This window comes from Alligator sinensis, unplaced genomic scaffold (genome assembly GCF_000455745.1).
Source record: "Alligator sinensis unplaced genomic scaffold, ASM45574v1 scaffold637_1, whole genome shotgun sequence".
NCBI lineage: Eukaryota > Metazoa > Chordata > Crocodylia > Alligatoridae > Alligator > Alligator sinensis.
The window spans coordinates 589,156-603,911 of NW_005842368.1; the positions used below are offsets into that span (position 1 = coordinate 589,156).

Below are 14,756 nucleotides of genomic sequence, written 5' to 3' on the forward strand. Positions count from 1 at the left end.
GGTCCATGGGACTGCAGCTGTTTGGGGCACGCTGGGGTGTCTGTGCTTAAGTTTCTGTATTGCTTATTTCCTATGCAGTTAAAAACCCCGTGTTCTCAACTTCCCCTCCCCCAGCTGGTGACAGCAAACACCCACTCAGGCAAAAATCATGCTAATTTTCTTGTCCCCTCCTGGTGAGGACCTCCACTTCAAGCCCAACAGAAGGGCCACGGACTCCTTATTGCAAATTACGGGCATCATAAAAATACGGAGAGGGTGTAGCGACATTTTGGAAGGGTTTTTGCCATCGGTGAATTGAGGGGAAGCAAGAAATGAGGCGAGGTTGGGGTGGGAGTGGTTTTGATATTTGTAGGCCGAGTCCTGATTTGTAGCAGGGTTGGCTGGTATCTGTCCGGCAGGGATGATAAAAGGGGTTTCTCTGAAGAAGGCTCCCAAGTGCATCTCAGATGTCGTGAACGTCCTGCAGCTACCTCTGGGGTGGAAGACAGCAGAAGCAAGGGCAGCTTTTGCCTGACTGCAAAATGCCATAGGATATTTAGTGTCCGGGCAGTGCCTGGGTTTTTTAAAGTCTCGTTTAAAAGTTCCCCCTTCAGAAAATGAAGGGGGAACTCATTTTATCTGCCTTGGAAGGCTGACCGGCTGAGTTGACTCAGCAGGGATTGGAAACTGGTCCCAGAGAGCTGAAGTGCTCCAAGCTGAGGCCCAGCCCTCGTCCCGTTAAAGCTTAGTTTGTAGACACCACTTCTGCACCAGCAGCTTTCAAAGCATTTCCCAAACTATGATAAATACAGTATTTCAGTTTAATGGCAAGGGGGCAGTGAGGCATAGGGAGCAAAGGGACTCACCCAAGGACACAGAGCAGGTCAGTGGCAGAGCCAGAAAGTAAACTCAGTGCACTGTAGTGTCCGCTGGCCCGTATTAACTCCCACAGACCGATCGGTACCTCCTCCTGATCAATCGCACATACACATTGTAATGCGTTGGGATCAGACTCCTGATCCAGAGGTGAATCCTGCCCTTGATGTTAAATGAAAGAATGTGAGGCATTTTCCACCCTGACTTCCAACTGGCGAATTAAATGTTGCTGACCTGTAACTTTCTATGCGTAACATGATTTTTGCCTTCCTGTCTTAAATGATCATGTCCTGCAGTTGTGTATGGCAAATAGCTGCTGCTCCAGCTCAGAAGTGGCTGTGATTCAGTCTTGATAGGACCAGTTTTTGCATATAAGCCTTGACCTTCCAGGTGGTGCAGAACGGGTGTATTTCTGCACCTGCGTGCAACAGGATGAAGGCCTGGGGTAGTAGTACGGAAAATGCTTTATGACTCTTTCGGATGTGGGCACCGATTTAAACATAAGTTGGTAGAGACTGAGAATCGGTCATGGCCCCAGCTAATTTTTGATGCCCTTATTCATACTGAATGCCAACTTATTCATGACTCGTTCGGTTGATTCCAGCAGGGCATGGTGCTGCAGTGTGAGGTAGGCCTTGGCATGTACTAGTTGGTATTTCCAGGGTGACAAAATCTTAGAAACTCCTGTTATTAAGAAAACTGGAAGAATTCAGACTGTGAACCCTTCAGAGGGACTGTGGTCCAGATGTATGTACAGGCTTGTATTTCTAGAGGCCGCTACAACACCAGTATGAATGGATAGCAGCAATGCTGCACTGGCATTGCCTGTTTTGAACGGGTGGCACTGGAATTGGGAGCTGGGAGACCTGAGGTGGAGTCCGGTGTTTTGCTGTGTGGCTGTAGACAAGGTGCTGTGCCTCTCTGCCTCAGTTTCCCCAGCTGCGAAATGGAGCGGGTGATATTAGGTTCCTCCACAAAGAGCTTTCAGATTCTTGGGTGTCGTTTTTCTTGGTATCTGGGATCCACCGTGGAAAAAGGGAAAGACCGGTGTTTTCCCAATTGCTTGCTTCAAGACAAAAATTGAAAGCTGCCTCCGAAGGACACGCTCAATAGCCGAGGAATAATTCAGGAGCCAGGTGTGGTGCACTTCCCAGCAGCTTTCTAGGGCTCGTGGGTGTTTTTACCCAGCGTACGCTGGTGGTTGGCGGAGCAGATCTTGCTCCGTCTTGATCTGTGCCACCGGCCGGCTCGTCAACCACTGCTTCTCCATTTGCTCAGTCGTGGGAAGGGAATAATGACAGCCTCGTTGCAAATTGCCCCGAGATCCTAACACAAAAGCTACTGTGTTTGTGGGACAGGCTCTTTTAAATAACTTCAGTGTTGCTTTCTAGCATCTCACTTCCCAAGCCACGTCCCTGCCCCTCCAGCCCAAAATTTGATCTGTTCCCCTTTGTGGCTTTTTAAGACTTCAGCTCAGCTGTCCTCCCACGGTCTTCCTCTGTGCTTCCCTCTCACTCCTCTTCGAGGGTGTGGCGCTGGCTCGGCAGACTTCACAGAAACCCTCCTGCCTTCTCAGCCCGCCCTGGGAGAGCCGCCAGGCCCCTCAGCGATCATATCTGCAGCCAAGGAGCTGTGTTAGCATGGAAATTTCATAATCGCAGGCCATGGGGACAGGAGGCACTGCCTGATTGAAAGCATAGGGTCAGCTGAAAGCAGATGTGGCGCTTGCCTTGCTGGATTCTCTGCTCTTGAACTAGGGTTTGTTTTGCTTTTGTCTTTTTTCTTTTTTTTTTTGCAATAGCCAAAGAAAAGCTTCCCCCGTTTTCGGATCTGAGCCAGGCGCTGCTTTTAAAGATCAGCACAAATTAGGGAAGTCTCTCAGTCTTGTTGGCTCCAGTAATTATTTTGCATTATCTTGTGTGCATAAGGGGAGATGAGTTGGATCTTTTGGAAAGCAGGGAGGGACAGGGTTTGGCTGATAGTGAAACGCTCGTGGAGGGGTCCTGTGAATGGAGCTGACAGTGTGTCCGGAGGAGAAAAAGCTTCCTCGAGAGGTTCCTGAGATACGTATCATAGGCATAGCGCAGCGTTGCACGGCTTGTGGGAGGGAGGGGAGCGCTGTGGCGAGAGACCAGCCCCTCAGACAGCAGGCTGTGAATTGCCACCTTTAATCCAAAATCCCGCTGTTCACCCGAGTTCCTAGAGTTTACAACGTGAGCCTGCAATCTGAAAGGAGATGAAGTATGAGTCAGTGGTTAGAGCACAGACCTGGCACTGGTCTAGAAGGGTTTGCGTTCAGATGTGGGGCGAGATACTTCACCTCTGTGACCTGTTCCCCCGTGGGAAAATGACACGTACCCGCTGCACGGTTGTGATCCTGTAACGGAAGGCAAGTTATATATTCACTTGAGAGTTGGATCCTTCTGCGTCTGAAAATGTGCACGTGCCTCTTGGAAAAGAAATGGGTGGGGTTTAAATGTGCAGTGAGATCTCTGGGCGGATGACCAGGTTGTGAACAGGCTTGGTTAAGGGGAAAGACAGTGATCCCAGGCGTCCTGCCATCCCAGGTGTGCTTGCAGGTGTTTTGCTAACCATGTTGTTCTAGCTGAATCGAGTAACTATATTCACTCTGTTTAGTCTCAGTTGGACATATATTCATCTTCACGTCCTGCCCGAAACGTTTGTGTAGCATCGATTAATCTGTCACTTTTCACTCAGAGGTAGCTGCATTTCAGTGGGCATTTGAAGCATCTTGCAACTCACTTTGGTGCCTTTTGAGAGGAGGTAGCATATGAGGAAATCCAGAGTGCTATATAAACTACCAGGTCATAAGGGTCTCTTTATCTGCTACTGAAATGCACCCACTTCTGGGGAGGAAACTGAGCAGCTGTTCAACAGCACAGAGCAGTGCTCTACTACTCAACAGTTAAGGACTGGAAAATGAAAAGTAATACTGCAGTCAGGAATTTCAGTGTCAGCAACCAGAACAGGATTGCCGGAGATGCAGTTAGGCAGGACAGCATGGTTTAACTTCCAAACTCTTCAAAGCATCCCGTCTTAAAAAGGCCAAAAAGCTCATCCTTTTATTTCGTACCAGAAAGCTGGCACCTCCAGCAGGAAAGCTCCCCCTGGAGCAATGCAGGGGTTTTGCTTCAATGCAAAGCCTTTAGAAAGCAATACTGTCCATGCTGTGCCCTGAAACTCTTACAAGTTGGCAGCTGCTTTGTCCTTTAATTTTTTTAGCTCGTTGCCATGCATGTATTAATATGTAGTCCGGTCCCGTGTGTGCTTGGCTAATCAGCAGCTCTGAATTGTTCCTGTGAAGCTTGTAAGGGAGCATGGAAAGTTATCCAGAATTCAGATGTGCCCAGCTTGACATCAGAGCTGCAGCCTGGCCATGGCAGACCCAGGGTAGGGCTGTCCTGGGCAGCCCTGACTCCGCAGATGTCAGGTGGCCCCAAACCACAGAGCTGCATCTGGGTCCCGCTGTTCCTCTTCCTCCGCTCCATCCAAACATGGTGAATCTAGTGAGCAAAGCAGGGAGCGGGGGGGCAGGACTGCAGCGTGCTGAACCTGCTTTGGCATGTGTCCTTGGTCATGTCACTTCAGCTCTCTGTGCCTCAGTTTCCCTCTCTGTAAAGCAAAGCGTTCTGAAGAAGAAGAGCCGTACGTATTGGTAAAACCACATGGACAGGACAGATCTTTACAGCCGTTTGGCTCAACGAAGCTGCATGCACAAGCTAGAAAGGCCTGCCCTTTGACCGTGTGAATTCTCTTCGCTGTTGGGAAAACCCAGAAATGACGTTTTAAGTCAGTAAAACCTGCAGACCTGAAGAAGCAGGGAAAGCCGGCCAGGGAAGCTCTTGTGCTCACTGCAGCGGCTGCAGTCAAAATGAACCGGTCACTTCTGCCTCTTTTTAGGAGGGAGGAGGAATTATTTGGGGGAAAAATGTTTAGGAAAAGTTACCGGTTGAAGTTGAAAATGTTATCGAGAGGGAGAAATTTGGCAATTTTTTTCTGCCAGGAGGCTGGGCAGAAAAATGCTCCTAATGTTGTTTTCTGTACACAGAGCAGGGCAGCAAACTGCAGCCCTTCCTGAGTGGCCTAGTTGTCAGAGCGTTTGACAGGGTCATAAACCCATTTTACAAGCTGGGGAACTCCAGCACAGAGAAACTAAGGAATTTATTCTGTGTCTCACAGTGAGTCATTGTCAGAGCTGGAGTCACATCTGGATCCTGGGTCCCAGTCCTGTGCTCTGACCTCTAGCCCAATCCCCTTTCTCTGTCTCTGAACTCTGTGTATCTTTCTGTTCCTCTCACTCTCTCCCCTCCTTTTATGTTCTTTCCTCCTCTCCTCTTTTCTCCCAGTCCGAAACTGGAGACCAAGAAACCTGCGATTCAATTTTTAGGTGCAGCTTTTCCTCGAGATTGTGTTCCGGCTTGTTACAGCTCAGCTTGGAACGGCTGAGCAAACTTCGCCTGCGGGGCAGAGGGGGAAAGGACATGATTTTGATTAATTAAACTCCTGTCAGGTTTCACTGGGTTCCTACTGAAGCCTGTGGCCAAATTCCTGTTGACTTCGGCAGGAGCAAGGTTGAACCTAGACAGAGATCCTAAGTAAAAGAACGCGTGCAGGAAACTGCAGTCTCGTTACAGCCCTGCCTGCTGTCCCCCTACCAAGCGGGGACTGGGACTCAGCATCCCGGTCTGACTGCGCTTTGCTGTCTGGGCTTGGGTGTCAAATCATAAGGAGCTGAGGGCCCCATTTAGTTTGAAGAAAGGGGTGTGGGCCAGGGTGTGCCGCTAGGGTTGTGTACACGCCACAATGCGTAGGGAGCGTTTGCTGCTTCCAAGGGGAAGTTTTGCACAGACATCAAGGATGCAGGAACCAAATGTTTTGCTGCTTGGCACTGGATCCCTGCTTGATGGGCACATTCATCCTCTGCTCCTCTTCTGGGCCAGTTTGTTATAACAGTACAGTAGGGTCGATATTAAGTCGCATGAATAGGGGATGGGAGATCTTGCCCTCCTGGACACTGTCTCAGCCTGCCTGCAGACTCTGGCAGACATCACTGCATTGCTTCTGCTGGGCTCTCATTTGGAAGATGATCACTGCAGCCCAGTGGGCTATGAATGTACTGTTTGAATGAGATCTTGGTAGCATCAGGTGGGCTGGGTGTCACACAGCTCTGCCCTGGGCTTTCTGCAGATCACTGCTTGCTAAAGGTATCAGATCCATTGTAAGGACCTGGCTGGACTGGGATCGCCCAGCGGGTGTGCAGTGGTAGCCCCCACCCTGCAAACCCAGGTGGCTGGGTTTGTCCCTTGTCCCAAGCAGTAAAGGCAGATCCAAGCAATTCCACTTGGTCTTGGAGGAGGCAGCCCTGTTGTGATCTTTGAAGGCAGCGTGTGGAGGTGGGGTTTTACCTCTTGATGGCTCTGGTGACAGCTTGTCTTGACACCTGCCTTTAGTTTGGTAGTGTTGTAGCGCGGTTGTAGGTGAGGGCTAACAATGGGCGGGTGAGGGCATGTGTGTCTGGAGGGAGGGCTAAGGCACTTTTCTCTTGCGCCTGAAATCTTACATGGGAATCTGGATTCGGTGACAGATAAAACCTGTGTCCCATGAGGGGACCTTTGTCCGTAGCAGGAGCCTGTGGTCTCATTTTAGGACTGCTGGCTGTGCCAGCTGGGTGACATGGGGCAGAAGTGGGTGGGGGCTCAGGGCTGGAGTTTGGGCTTGATGTGTGCTGGCAGAGACTCCTGTGCAAGCCCAAGTCAGGAATCAAGCAGTGGGGTTTCAAGTTGTTGTGAATGGGAACTGTTCCTGGCTCCTCCCTGCGCAGCGTTCGGCTGGAAGGAGTTGGGCAAAGACTAGCCGTGAGCGTGGGCTGATCTCAGCTGGGAGGCTCTGTCAGTCGGGAGCGCTCACAGGAGCGTGACCAGCTCATGGCGTGCTCAGACAGGGAATCCAGCAGCTGTGCCCATTGGAAAAGCACCGGGTGTCGCTCAGGCAGTATAGCAGTGTGGTCAGATTGATTTAGGATTCCCTGTGCTCTCAGAGCCGGGTTGGCCTCTTTCGCTGGGGGTTGTAAAGCGCAGGATGGGACTTTGTTCTGTACATGCCCCAGTCTGGCCAGTGGGTATAGCGCTGGTGCTGAGAGCTGCCTTGGGTGGACACCAGCATCTGATTTGGTGTTGACTGAGCTCATCGGCAGGACGAAGCACCTTGGGTCAGTGGGCTAAGCAGGGATAGATCAGCCACTGCAGCATCCTCTTAGCAAATACGTGGCTGCAAGGGCTGGGACAGTGCCCTAGGTGTGTTCTCTTCTCCCAGGGAAAAGAAAGGGTCAAATCAGCCTGAGCTTCCTGCCCCAAGAGACTGGCATGGCCGGATGGGGGAGCCAGCTGCTCCTGGTGCATAGAGATTAGTGGTAACAGCCCGGTGCTCATGGACACCTCTGCCATTCATTACATGCCATTTGGTGGAAGCTCGGGTGGATCCTTGTAGTAATACATGTTGGCATGGGCTAGCCCTTGTGTCGCCCCTATAATAAGGCAGCCCAGATCCATTTGATGCTTCTTCTAAGCAACCTTTAGACAATGCTGCTGGAGGACCCAGGTGTCCAGGGCTGGTCCAGTCCCGTCCCTTTGACCAGTGCTAGGGTCTACGCCGGATGCAGAGGGGTTGCTTTGCATTTTGCTCAGGAGCTAACAGGCATGTCTCTTTGTTGTTAACAGCGTGTCCACGATGGCGAGCGTGCTGTCCAGGCGCCTGGGGAAGCGGTCTCTGTTGGGTGCCCGTGTCTCCGTGCCCAGCTCCTTGGTGGATGGGATGCTGGTGACGACTTCAATCCCCACCTTGCAGGCAGAGCTCAGCAGGGCGTCTTCCCACCTGGTTTCGTATGATGACGGTCAGTGCAGAGAGCACTCAGAGGAGGGCAGCAGGGCACCTGCCTTCCCGAATCCAAACCTGAACCTGAACCCGAACCGCCTGCAGCTCCACCCAGGACAAAAGGTATGTAAGGTGGCTGCAGACCAGCAACATGAATGCCATGGGCTTGCATCCTGCACCTTGCTCACCTATGATTCAGGGGCTTGGGGAGTGGCATCAGAAGTGTTCACCACTGTGGCTCAGGACTGAGACCTGAGTTTCTGGGTTCAGTCCAGCCTGGCTCTGTAATGACTAGAAGCCACTAACCTCTGCTAGCCCATGTGGAATGGGATTGATGGGCTCCCACTAGGCAGGCGTCTCCATCAGCAGCACAGTCTGGGTAGAGATGCTAAGGACTGAGCCCAGAGACCCAGACTTTGCCTTCGACATCTGGGACGTGGACACACAACGCAGTAACTGAAGTTACCTCAGTTTTTAGTCCATGGTAAGAAATGGACACACCAGCTCTCCCAAGCGCTGCGCCTGCAGAATGCCCCCAGTGGCAGGGCATCCAGTTTGCATTGAGCAAAGGGCTGTCCCAGTATGAAATAAGAAGGGCAGTGGAGGCAACCAATAAGCTGGTTTCATTTAACAGTGAGGTACAGTTACCTCTCACTCTCTGAGAGGTGTCTTTACCTTGGCTCGGTTCATTTACACACATATAAGGCTGTGCGTCATGTGTCCACTGCACTTTTCTTACAAAGTCAGCTTACTCTACAGCAAGGGTCAGTAATCTGTGCCCCACAGGCTAGATCCAGCCTGCAAAGCCATTGGATCCAGCCTGTGGATATGAGGCTTTGGTGGCGGGGAGAAGTAGCGGCAGCAGCAGCTGGGTCTTCGCACCCCCTTGGCCACACATCCCTAACCTGAGCTGGTCCCCCACCTGGCCATTCCCACCCCCGGCCTGGAGAGAGTGCTGACCGCCGTTCTGCCCCAGGGGCTGTGTGCGCTCGAGGGGATACTCTCTGGGGTGGTGGGCAGGTCCTGCTCTGTGCTTTACAAAGCACAGCATCAGTATCCAGTGCGGCAGGAATGATGCCTCCTTGCAGTAACACGCAGCCAAGCATGGCTGTTGGAGAGGAGCAGGACTACTGTGCACACAGCGCCCTGGCCCTGGGTTCTGCCTAGAGAGCTGTAAACCGTCTTCTGGGCAGATCTCATAAAACGCAGTGTAAATAATGTCCCTGTTTGATTTTCTGGCTCATGCACAGCACCGTACCAGAAGCTTGTGGAGAGGGCGGATTCCTCCTGCTCTCTGGTCTTAAACACAGGACAGTGAGCGCTGTTTTCTCCAATATGCCTCAGCACTGGGCCACTTTTTCCCCCACCGTGCTGCTAGAAATAGCATAGGAGTAGCCAATCCAGGGTGGATGCTGCATACTCGCACCAGGACAGAGGACTGTGCTGTGTTACGTGCTCGGCAGCATGTGCAAATGCTAGGACATACGTGTGCTGCTGCTCTCTGCTTACCTGGTGTGGAAAACCCCACGCCTGATCCCTTTGACCCTGGGCCAGTCACTTCAGCTCTGTGCTTAGATTTCTCCAGCCAGTCTAAGCTGACACATTTTCTCCCCACCACTCAGCACTGTGCAGTTTTATTATGTACACATCCTATACAGGCCTGGCCATAGCCTCCTCTCCCTCCTAGTACTTCTGTAGAGGGACACACTCCTGTAAATAGCCACAAACACTGGTATACACCAGTGCGGGTTAGTTCAGCACCGATACATTCATATTACTGAAACGGGATCCAGAAGTAAGCAGTAGAAACAGCCTTTTAGGTTATTGGGAGGAGATGGGGGTCTCTCTTGGGGTGAAAACTGGTGTATCTCCACTCCTCCGCTCTGTGGAGGTGCTGAGAATAGACCAGTTGTGGCATGGCTGATAGGTCTTCCCTGCTAGACTCAGCTAGTGATGGAAAGAAGAATGCAGCTATGGTCTGGTTTTGCCTGCTCTGGCGTGGTGTGTGTGGGGGTCTCTCTCTTCTCTTGTCATTTCTCTTTTCCTTGATGGCTTCCCAGTCCTGTCCTGCTGGGAGCTTGATGCTCTCTCCCAAGGAAATGTGCTTTTCCCATCACTCCCATCTCTTTTATTTTGTTCCCATTTGTGATCACCCTGGATTGTGAGCTCAGTGGGACAGGGGCTGTTTCTGCACCTTGTAGCTATACAGCATTGAGCACAAAGGGCCTGAGCTCTACCCAGATACCTTGGGGATACCTCAGGGGACAGTCCTGGCAGAGGACAGCACTGATTTGCTTCCCTTTTGTGCCTGTAGTTTAAGGGGTCTGAGTTGAGTTTCCTGCTTGTGGGGAGATGCTACAGAGCATTTTCCCTTCTGGACTTCTCCACGCCCTGTGCTGCAGAGCCTGTATTGACCGAAATGAAGTCATGTCCACTTTATGTCCACCCTGAGTTTGGCTCTAGGGCTGTATAGGACGAGGGAGTTTTGCCTGCCTCCTCACTGCAAAGTGGACAGGCTCCAGCCTTGTTAAAGTGAAACCCAGGCTCCAGACCCCTTCAAGAACCATCCAGCCCAGGTCAGAGCATTTTCTGAGTGGTTGGTAGTGCTGAGGGGAGGGGGTTAAGGCTACAGCCAGGTAGCAGCCTAGGTTATCTGTGCGCTGAAGACATACTCTGCCTGTTCCCAGGACAACTGCCCCCAGCCCTGGGCAGGGTCTCTAGGCGCTGTGCTGTTATACCCTCCTATTTTTTGCTGAGTTTTTCTGTATCACGTGCACCAGATGTTTCTCTGTGAAGTGCTAACATCTGACTTTGCATTAGAACCGTTCCACAGCTGCACAGAACCTCATGCTTGTCATGAATGCTTTGAACCCCTGACCGTGGGTGTTGAACTAGACAACCTCCAGCGGTTCCTTCCAACCCTGTCTTTCTGGGATGTTATGACTAACCCTGGAGCCAGTTGGAGCTTCCTGGTGACAATGGGGTTCGAACACAGGCCCTCGCACCCTCACAGCACAGGTTCCTGCTGCTAAAGGAGACTCTCCTTTTACTGTACAGAGCCTGACGCGCTGCTGAGCAGTTCTGAGTGAGAGGGTAAGTGAGGGGTGGGTGTATCTCTGTAATACTCCAGCACAGGCCCTAAAGTATGTTTGTATTCAGACATTCAGATTCAGACATTCTCACCCTCTGCCTTGGGGGGCTGGACTTCATAACATATTCTTCAGCCTTTTGTCTAGGTAAGTTTTAAGGGGGCTTTGTCCAGCTTGGAAACTTCCTTCCCTCACTTTTTGAAAAAATGAAACCCTCCCCCATTATTTAACATCATGGCAGGAGGCTGAAACTGGGGAGCAAGGGAAGCCAGAACATACCCTGATTTTTCCCCCCCATTCCCAGTGCAAGCAGCCTTCTTTGTTTCACATTCTGTTTCCAGTCTCTTTTCCCCTCTAGGTGTAATGCTCCAGTGTAGTGCAGCAATGTTTGGGGGTTGGTTTTTTCTCTCTCGTTGGCATGTTTCTGTTTAAATGTCGTAAGGTGTTATTGTTGCAAAGAACTCACACTTGGGATAAATCTGATGCATCAGAGCCCCATTTTGCTGCCAGAGAAACTGAAAACAAAACTCACGTTGGGTTCAGGGAAGCACGATCCTTTTCCACCTGTTTCCCAGGTGCTCGTTCTCTCATTTCCCAGGTGCTCTGAGGAATGCCAGCGCCTTTGACTTCACCCCGCCGGGGGGGCCCTGTGTTAGGACGCTAATTCCATGGGGAAACGTGGTGTTGCAGCAGTGTTGCCTCAGCTCTGCTCGGATATGGAGACTGTGTTGGTGTCCCACAGGCACTCAGGTTAGGTCCTGAGATGGGCGACAGCTGCTAAGGTTGTTTCAGCTACAGCAATGTTGTGCTGGGCCATGGGACCTCGGACGGAAAAATACTGGCCTTCGTGCCTTGCCCACTGATAGGGTCCTGGCAGCAAAGGCTCTGTGTGGGGAAGTGACTAGAGCTGGATCCTGGTAGCAGACGGGACGTAATGCTGACCAGTCGCGCTTTGTCCTTGCCTAGGTTTACGTCACCTATAACGGTCAGGAATGCGCCAGCCTCGTCGAGCAGCATGATCCTGGCAGTGACGAAGTGAAGGTACTGCTCCTGGAGCAAGGACTGCACGCATGCTGGAAGCTAGAGGATGTGAGGGTGGCTGAGATCCAGAGGTCACCTCCTCCTGCCCTGCCAATGGACCAGAGCCCTACCCCCACCCCAGGACCAAGCCAGCGGTCTGTTTCTAGGAATATCGATGTACCTAAGAGGTAAGTGTCCTCGGACAGCCGAGTTTCCTCAGCTTTGCAGACTTGCTGCGTCGCTGCAGGAAGGAGCCTCTTGCCTGGTCAGAAGCAGGGCTTGTACATTGGTTACTGACAAAATCATTCCTTTCACTGTCCTAAATGAGTATGTAGATGTTACACTCCATCTCAGAGATGGCTGCAAGTCCATGCTGGGCGAGGTGAGCCTTGAATCCAGCTAGGATCCTCGTGTAAAGCAAAGCAGATTTAGATCACAGAAAGTTTCCTGTCTGAGAGCAGCAGAACCGTGGCACCAGCTGCCCAGGGGAGCCAGAGTCTCCTTCCCTGGAGGTTTCCAGGCAGAGGCTTGGCAGCATCTGTCAGGGTTGGAGTAGGGACAGTGCAGCCTGTGTCTGGGCAGGGAGTGGGACTAGAAGAGCCTTGAGGGGCACAGACTGAGTTGAGCTCTGCAGCCCTGCTTGCTGCAGAGTGGGGCAGGGAGATCCCAGGTAGAGTTTTCTCTTGGGGTCCACTACCTCGCTGCCAGGCGCTGCCTTTCTGCCAGTGGTGGCAGCTGCAGGTAGCATTTCTCTTCCACGGTCCCACACTGGCATGAGGCTCTGGCATGGGTAACGGGCTTGTTCTGTATAGCGGAGTGTGTGGGATGCCCCGGGAAAGGCCAGAGAAGCAAGCAATTATCTGCAAAGCCCAGTGGACCCAGCAAGCCTGGCTAACACCTTTGGCTGCATTTTTTCTGCCCCAGGGACTCTCTGTTTGCAGGGTATCTTTGAATTCAGCCCTCTACTGGTCTCCTGAGCATCCATTTTCCCTCCCAGCCAGCAGCTTTCATGTTCCTCTCTCCCGCACAGAAAGTCCGATGCTGCTGTGGAAATGGATGAGATGATGGCAGCCATGGTGCTGACGAGCTTGTCCTGCAGCCCCGTGGTGCAGAGCCCACCCACAAGCGACAGCAGCATCCCCGGTGAGTTCCCTCGGGCAGCTGGACATGGGGCAGGGTGGAGGGGCCATAAGATGGGCCTGCCTCTCTGAGCCGGCAGTCAGGGATGGGATTGCTTTCTTGCTGTCCAAGAAGCATGGTGAGAAAAACTGCTCCCCTCAAGCTAGACACTCTTGCAGGTAACAGGGGTGGTGAAAACGGAGTTGTTTGACGGTAGCCTGGTGCACTCTGGGAGCTCCCACCATGCTCTCTGTTAGTAATGTCACACTCACCACAGAACTTGGCTGTGGAAGGGAGCCAGCGTTTGGGCGCAGGGACACGGAGAGGCAGCTGGAGCTCTCCAGGCTGGTATTCCTAGACCGAAGGAGTAGCAGTAATTTGGCCTGAAGGCTGTGCTGTGGGGATCGGGATCAGCTGAGCCATGGCCAGGTGTATCCGTAAGGATGGGGCATGATCATCCACCTAGGAGAAGAGGGGGCTGGGTGGGGGTTACTGCCCTGGCTCTCCTGAGCCCATGAGGCTGCAGACACTGCCTCTGCCCTTCATGAGGAGGGACGGAGCGAGGTTTCTAAAGGGCTTCCCTCTTCCTTCCAGAATTGCCTCTGGCTTGGCTCTGCCCAGCTCTGGCCATCTGCTCTTCAACCAGCAGCTGCTTCTCAGCAGTGGGAGATGGAGCTGTTTGTTTTAGCTGCAAAGGGGAAGCAGAGCTTGGTGTTGCCTGGACACTGCTGGCCTCAAGTGGCTTCCCAGTGACGTGGAATAAGATAGGGAAGGACCTAAGCCCAGGGGGAGCGGACTCTGGAGAGCAGGGGTAGTTGACTCTTTGGATCTGATCTGAGAGGACGGGCTCAAGGGGCTTCCTCTGAAGGATCTTGGACCCTGGAGAAGTCTTTATTTTGCACATGCTAAGTGCAGCTGGCTAGGGAGGGCTGGGCAGGAGGAGGCCACCTCCCAGAGCAACAGGTGCTGCATCTGACCTGTGCCTGCCCTGTCTGGACTGAGGGGACATAGGATATTGGCAGCTGACAGGTGTTGTCCTGTCAACTTCATTGGGATCTGATTCCCCCTTCCTTGGGCAAGTCGGATAACCTCTGCACCTCAGTTTCCCCATCTGTGAAACATAACCCATGGCCAAGAAGTATTTTATTATAGAAGTGCTAAGTACTGTCGTACTTCCCTTGGCTTGTGTTCTCTAGTATTCTCCAGCCAAAAGTTTGCCAAACACCATGCAAAGAGCACATGTGCACACAGTGTGGGAAAAGCGGCAGGCCCTGATTCGGATCTCATGCTGCATTAAACGCAGGTTGGCTGAGATTTGGCTCCAGGTTACGTTTTGAAGGGGGAAATGCCAGGCACCGTGCTGGCACCCGCTGGCCACAGGCTTTCTGTGGTGGTGCTGTAGCATGCCATGGTGTGTGGAAGATAGCAGCAGAGAGCATTGGGGTATTTCCTAGAGAGGGATCTTAGTGGGGCCTCACCACGTGACCCCCTGGATGCTTAGGTCTGGGTGTCATGAGCAGAGGAGAGTAGGATTGTGGCTTGAAGAGCTGAATTCCTCCAAAATCAGGGTGCTCAGGTCCTCCCCTTTCTCTCATGCTGAATCGTTCACCCAGATCATTAGGCTTAATAGAATGGGCTGAACCAGCTGAGAACAGAAGGAACTTGCTTTCCAGATGGGAGTGTTGTGCTGAGAGCCTGGGCTCAGTTACTGGCACGTGTTGCAGGTCGTCCTGAGCTGCTGGCCTAGTCGGGAGGCCACGTGTTCCCAGAGAGGGAAGGGGG

At 52.3% G+C, this 14,756-nt stretch overlaps 1 protein-coding gene across 1 annotated transcript in view; it reads left to right on the forward strand.

Moving 5' to 3' along the window:
- Nucleotides 1–14,756, forward strand: part of ZNF395 (zinc finger protein 395) — a 31,323-nt gene that overhangs the window by 3,396 nt on the left and 13,171 nt on the right. The window contains 3 exon segments of the mRNA XM_006029252.3: nucleotides 7,593–7,869; nucleotides 11,802–12,043; nucleotides 12,886–12,998. Coding sequence (XP_006029314.1) covers nucleotides 7,603–7,869; nucleotides 11,802–12,043; nucleotides 12,886–12,998 — 622 coding nt within the window. The 5' untranslated portion in view covers nucleotides 7,593–7,602.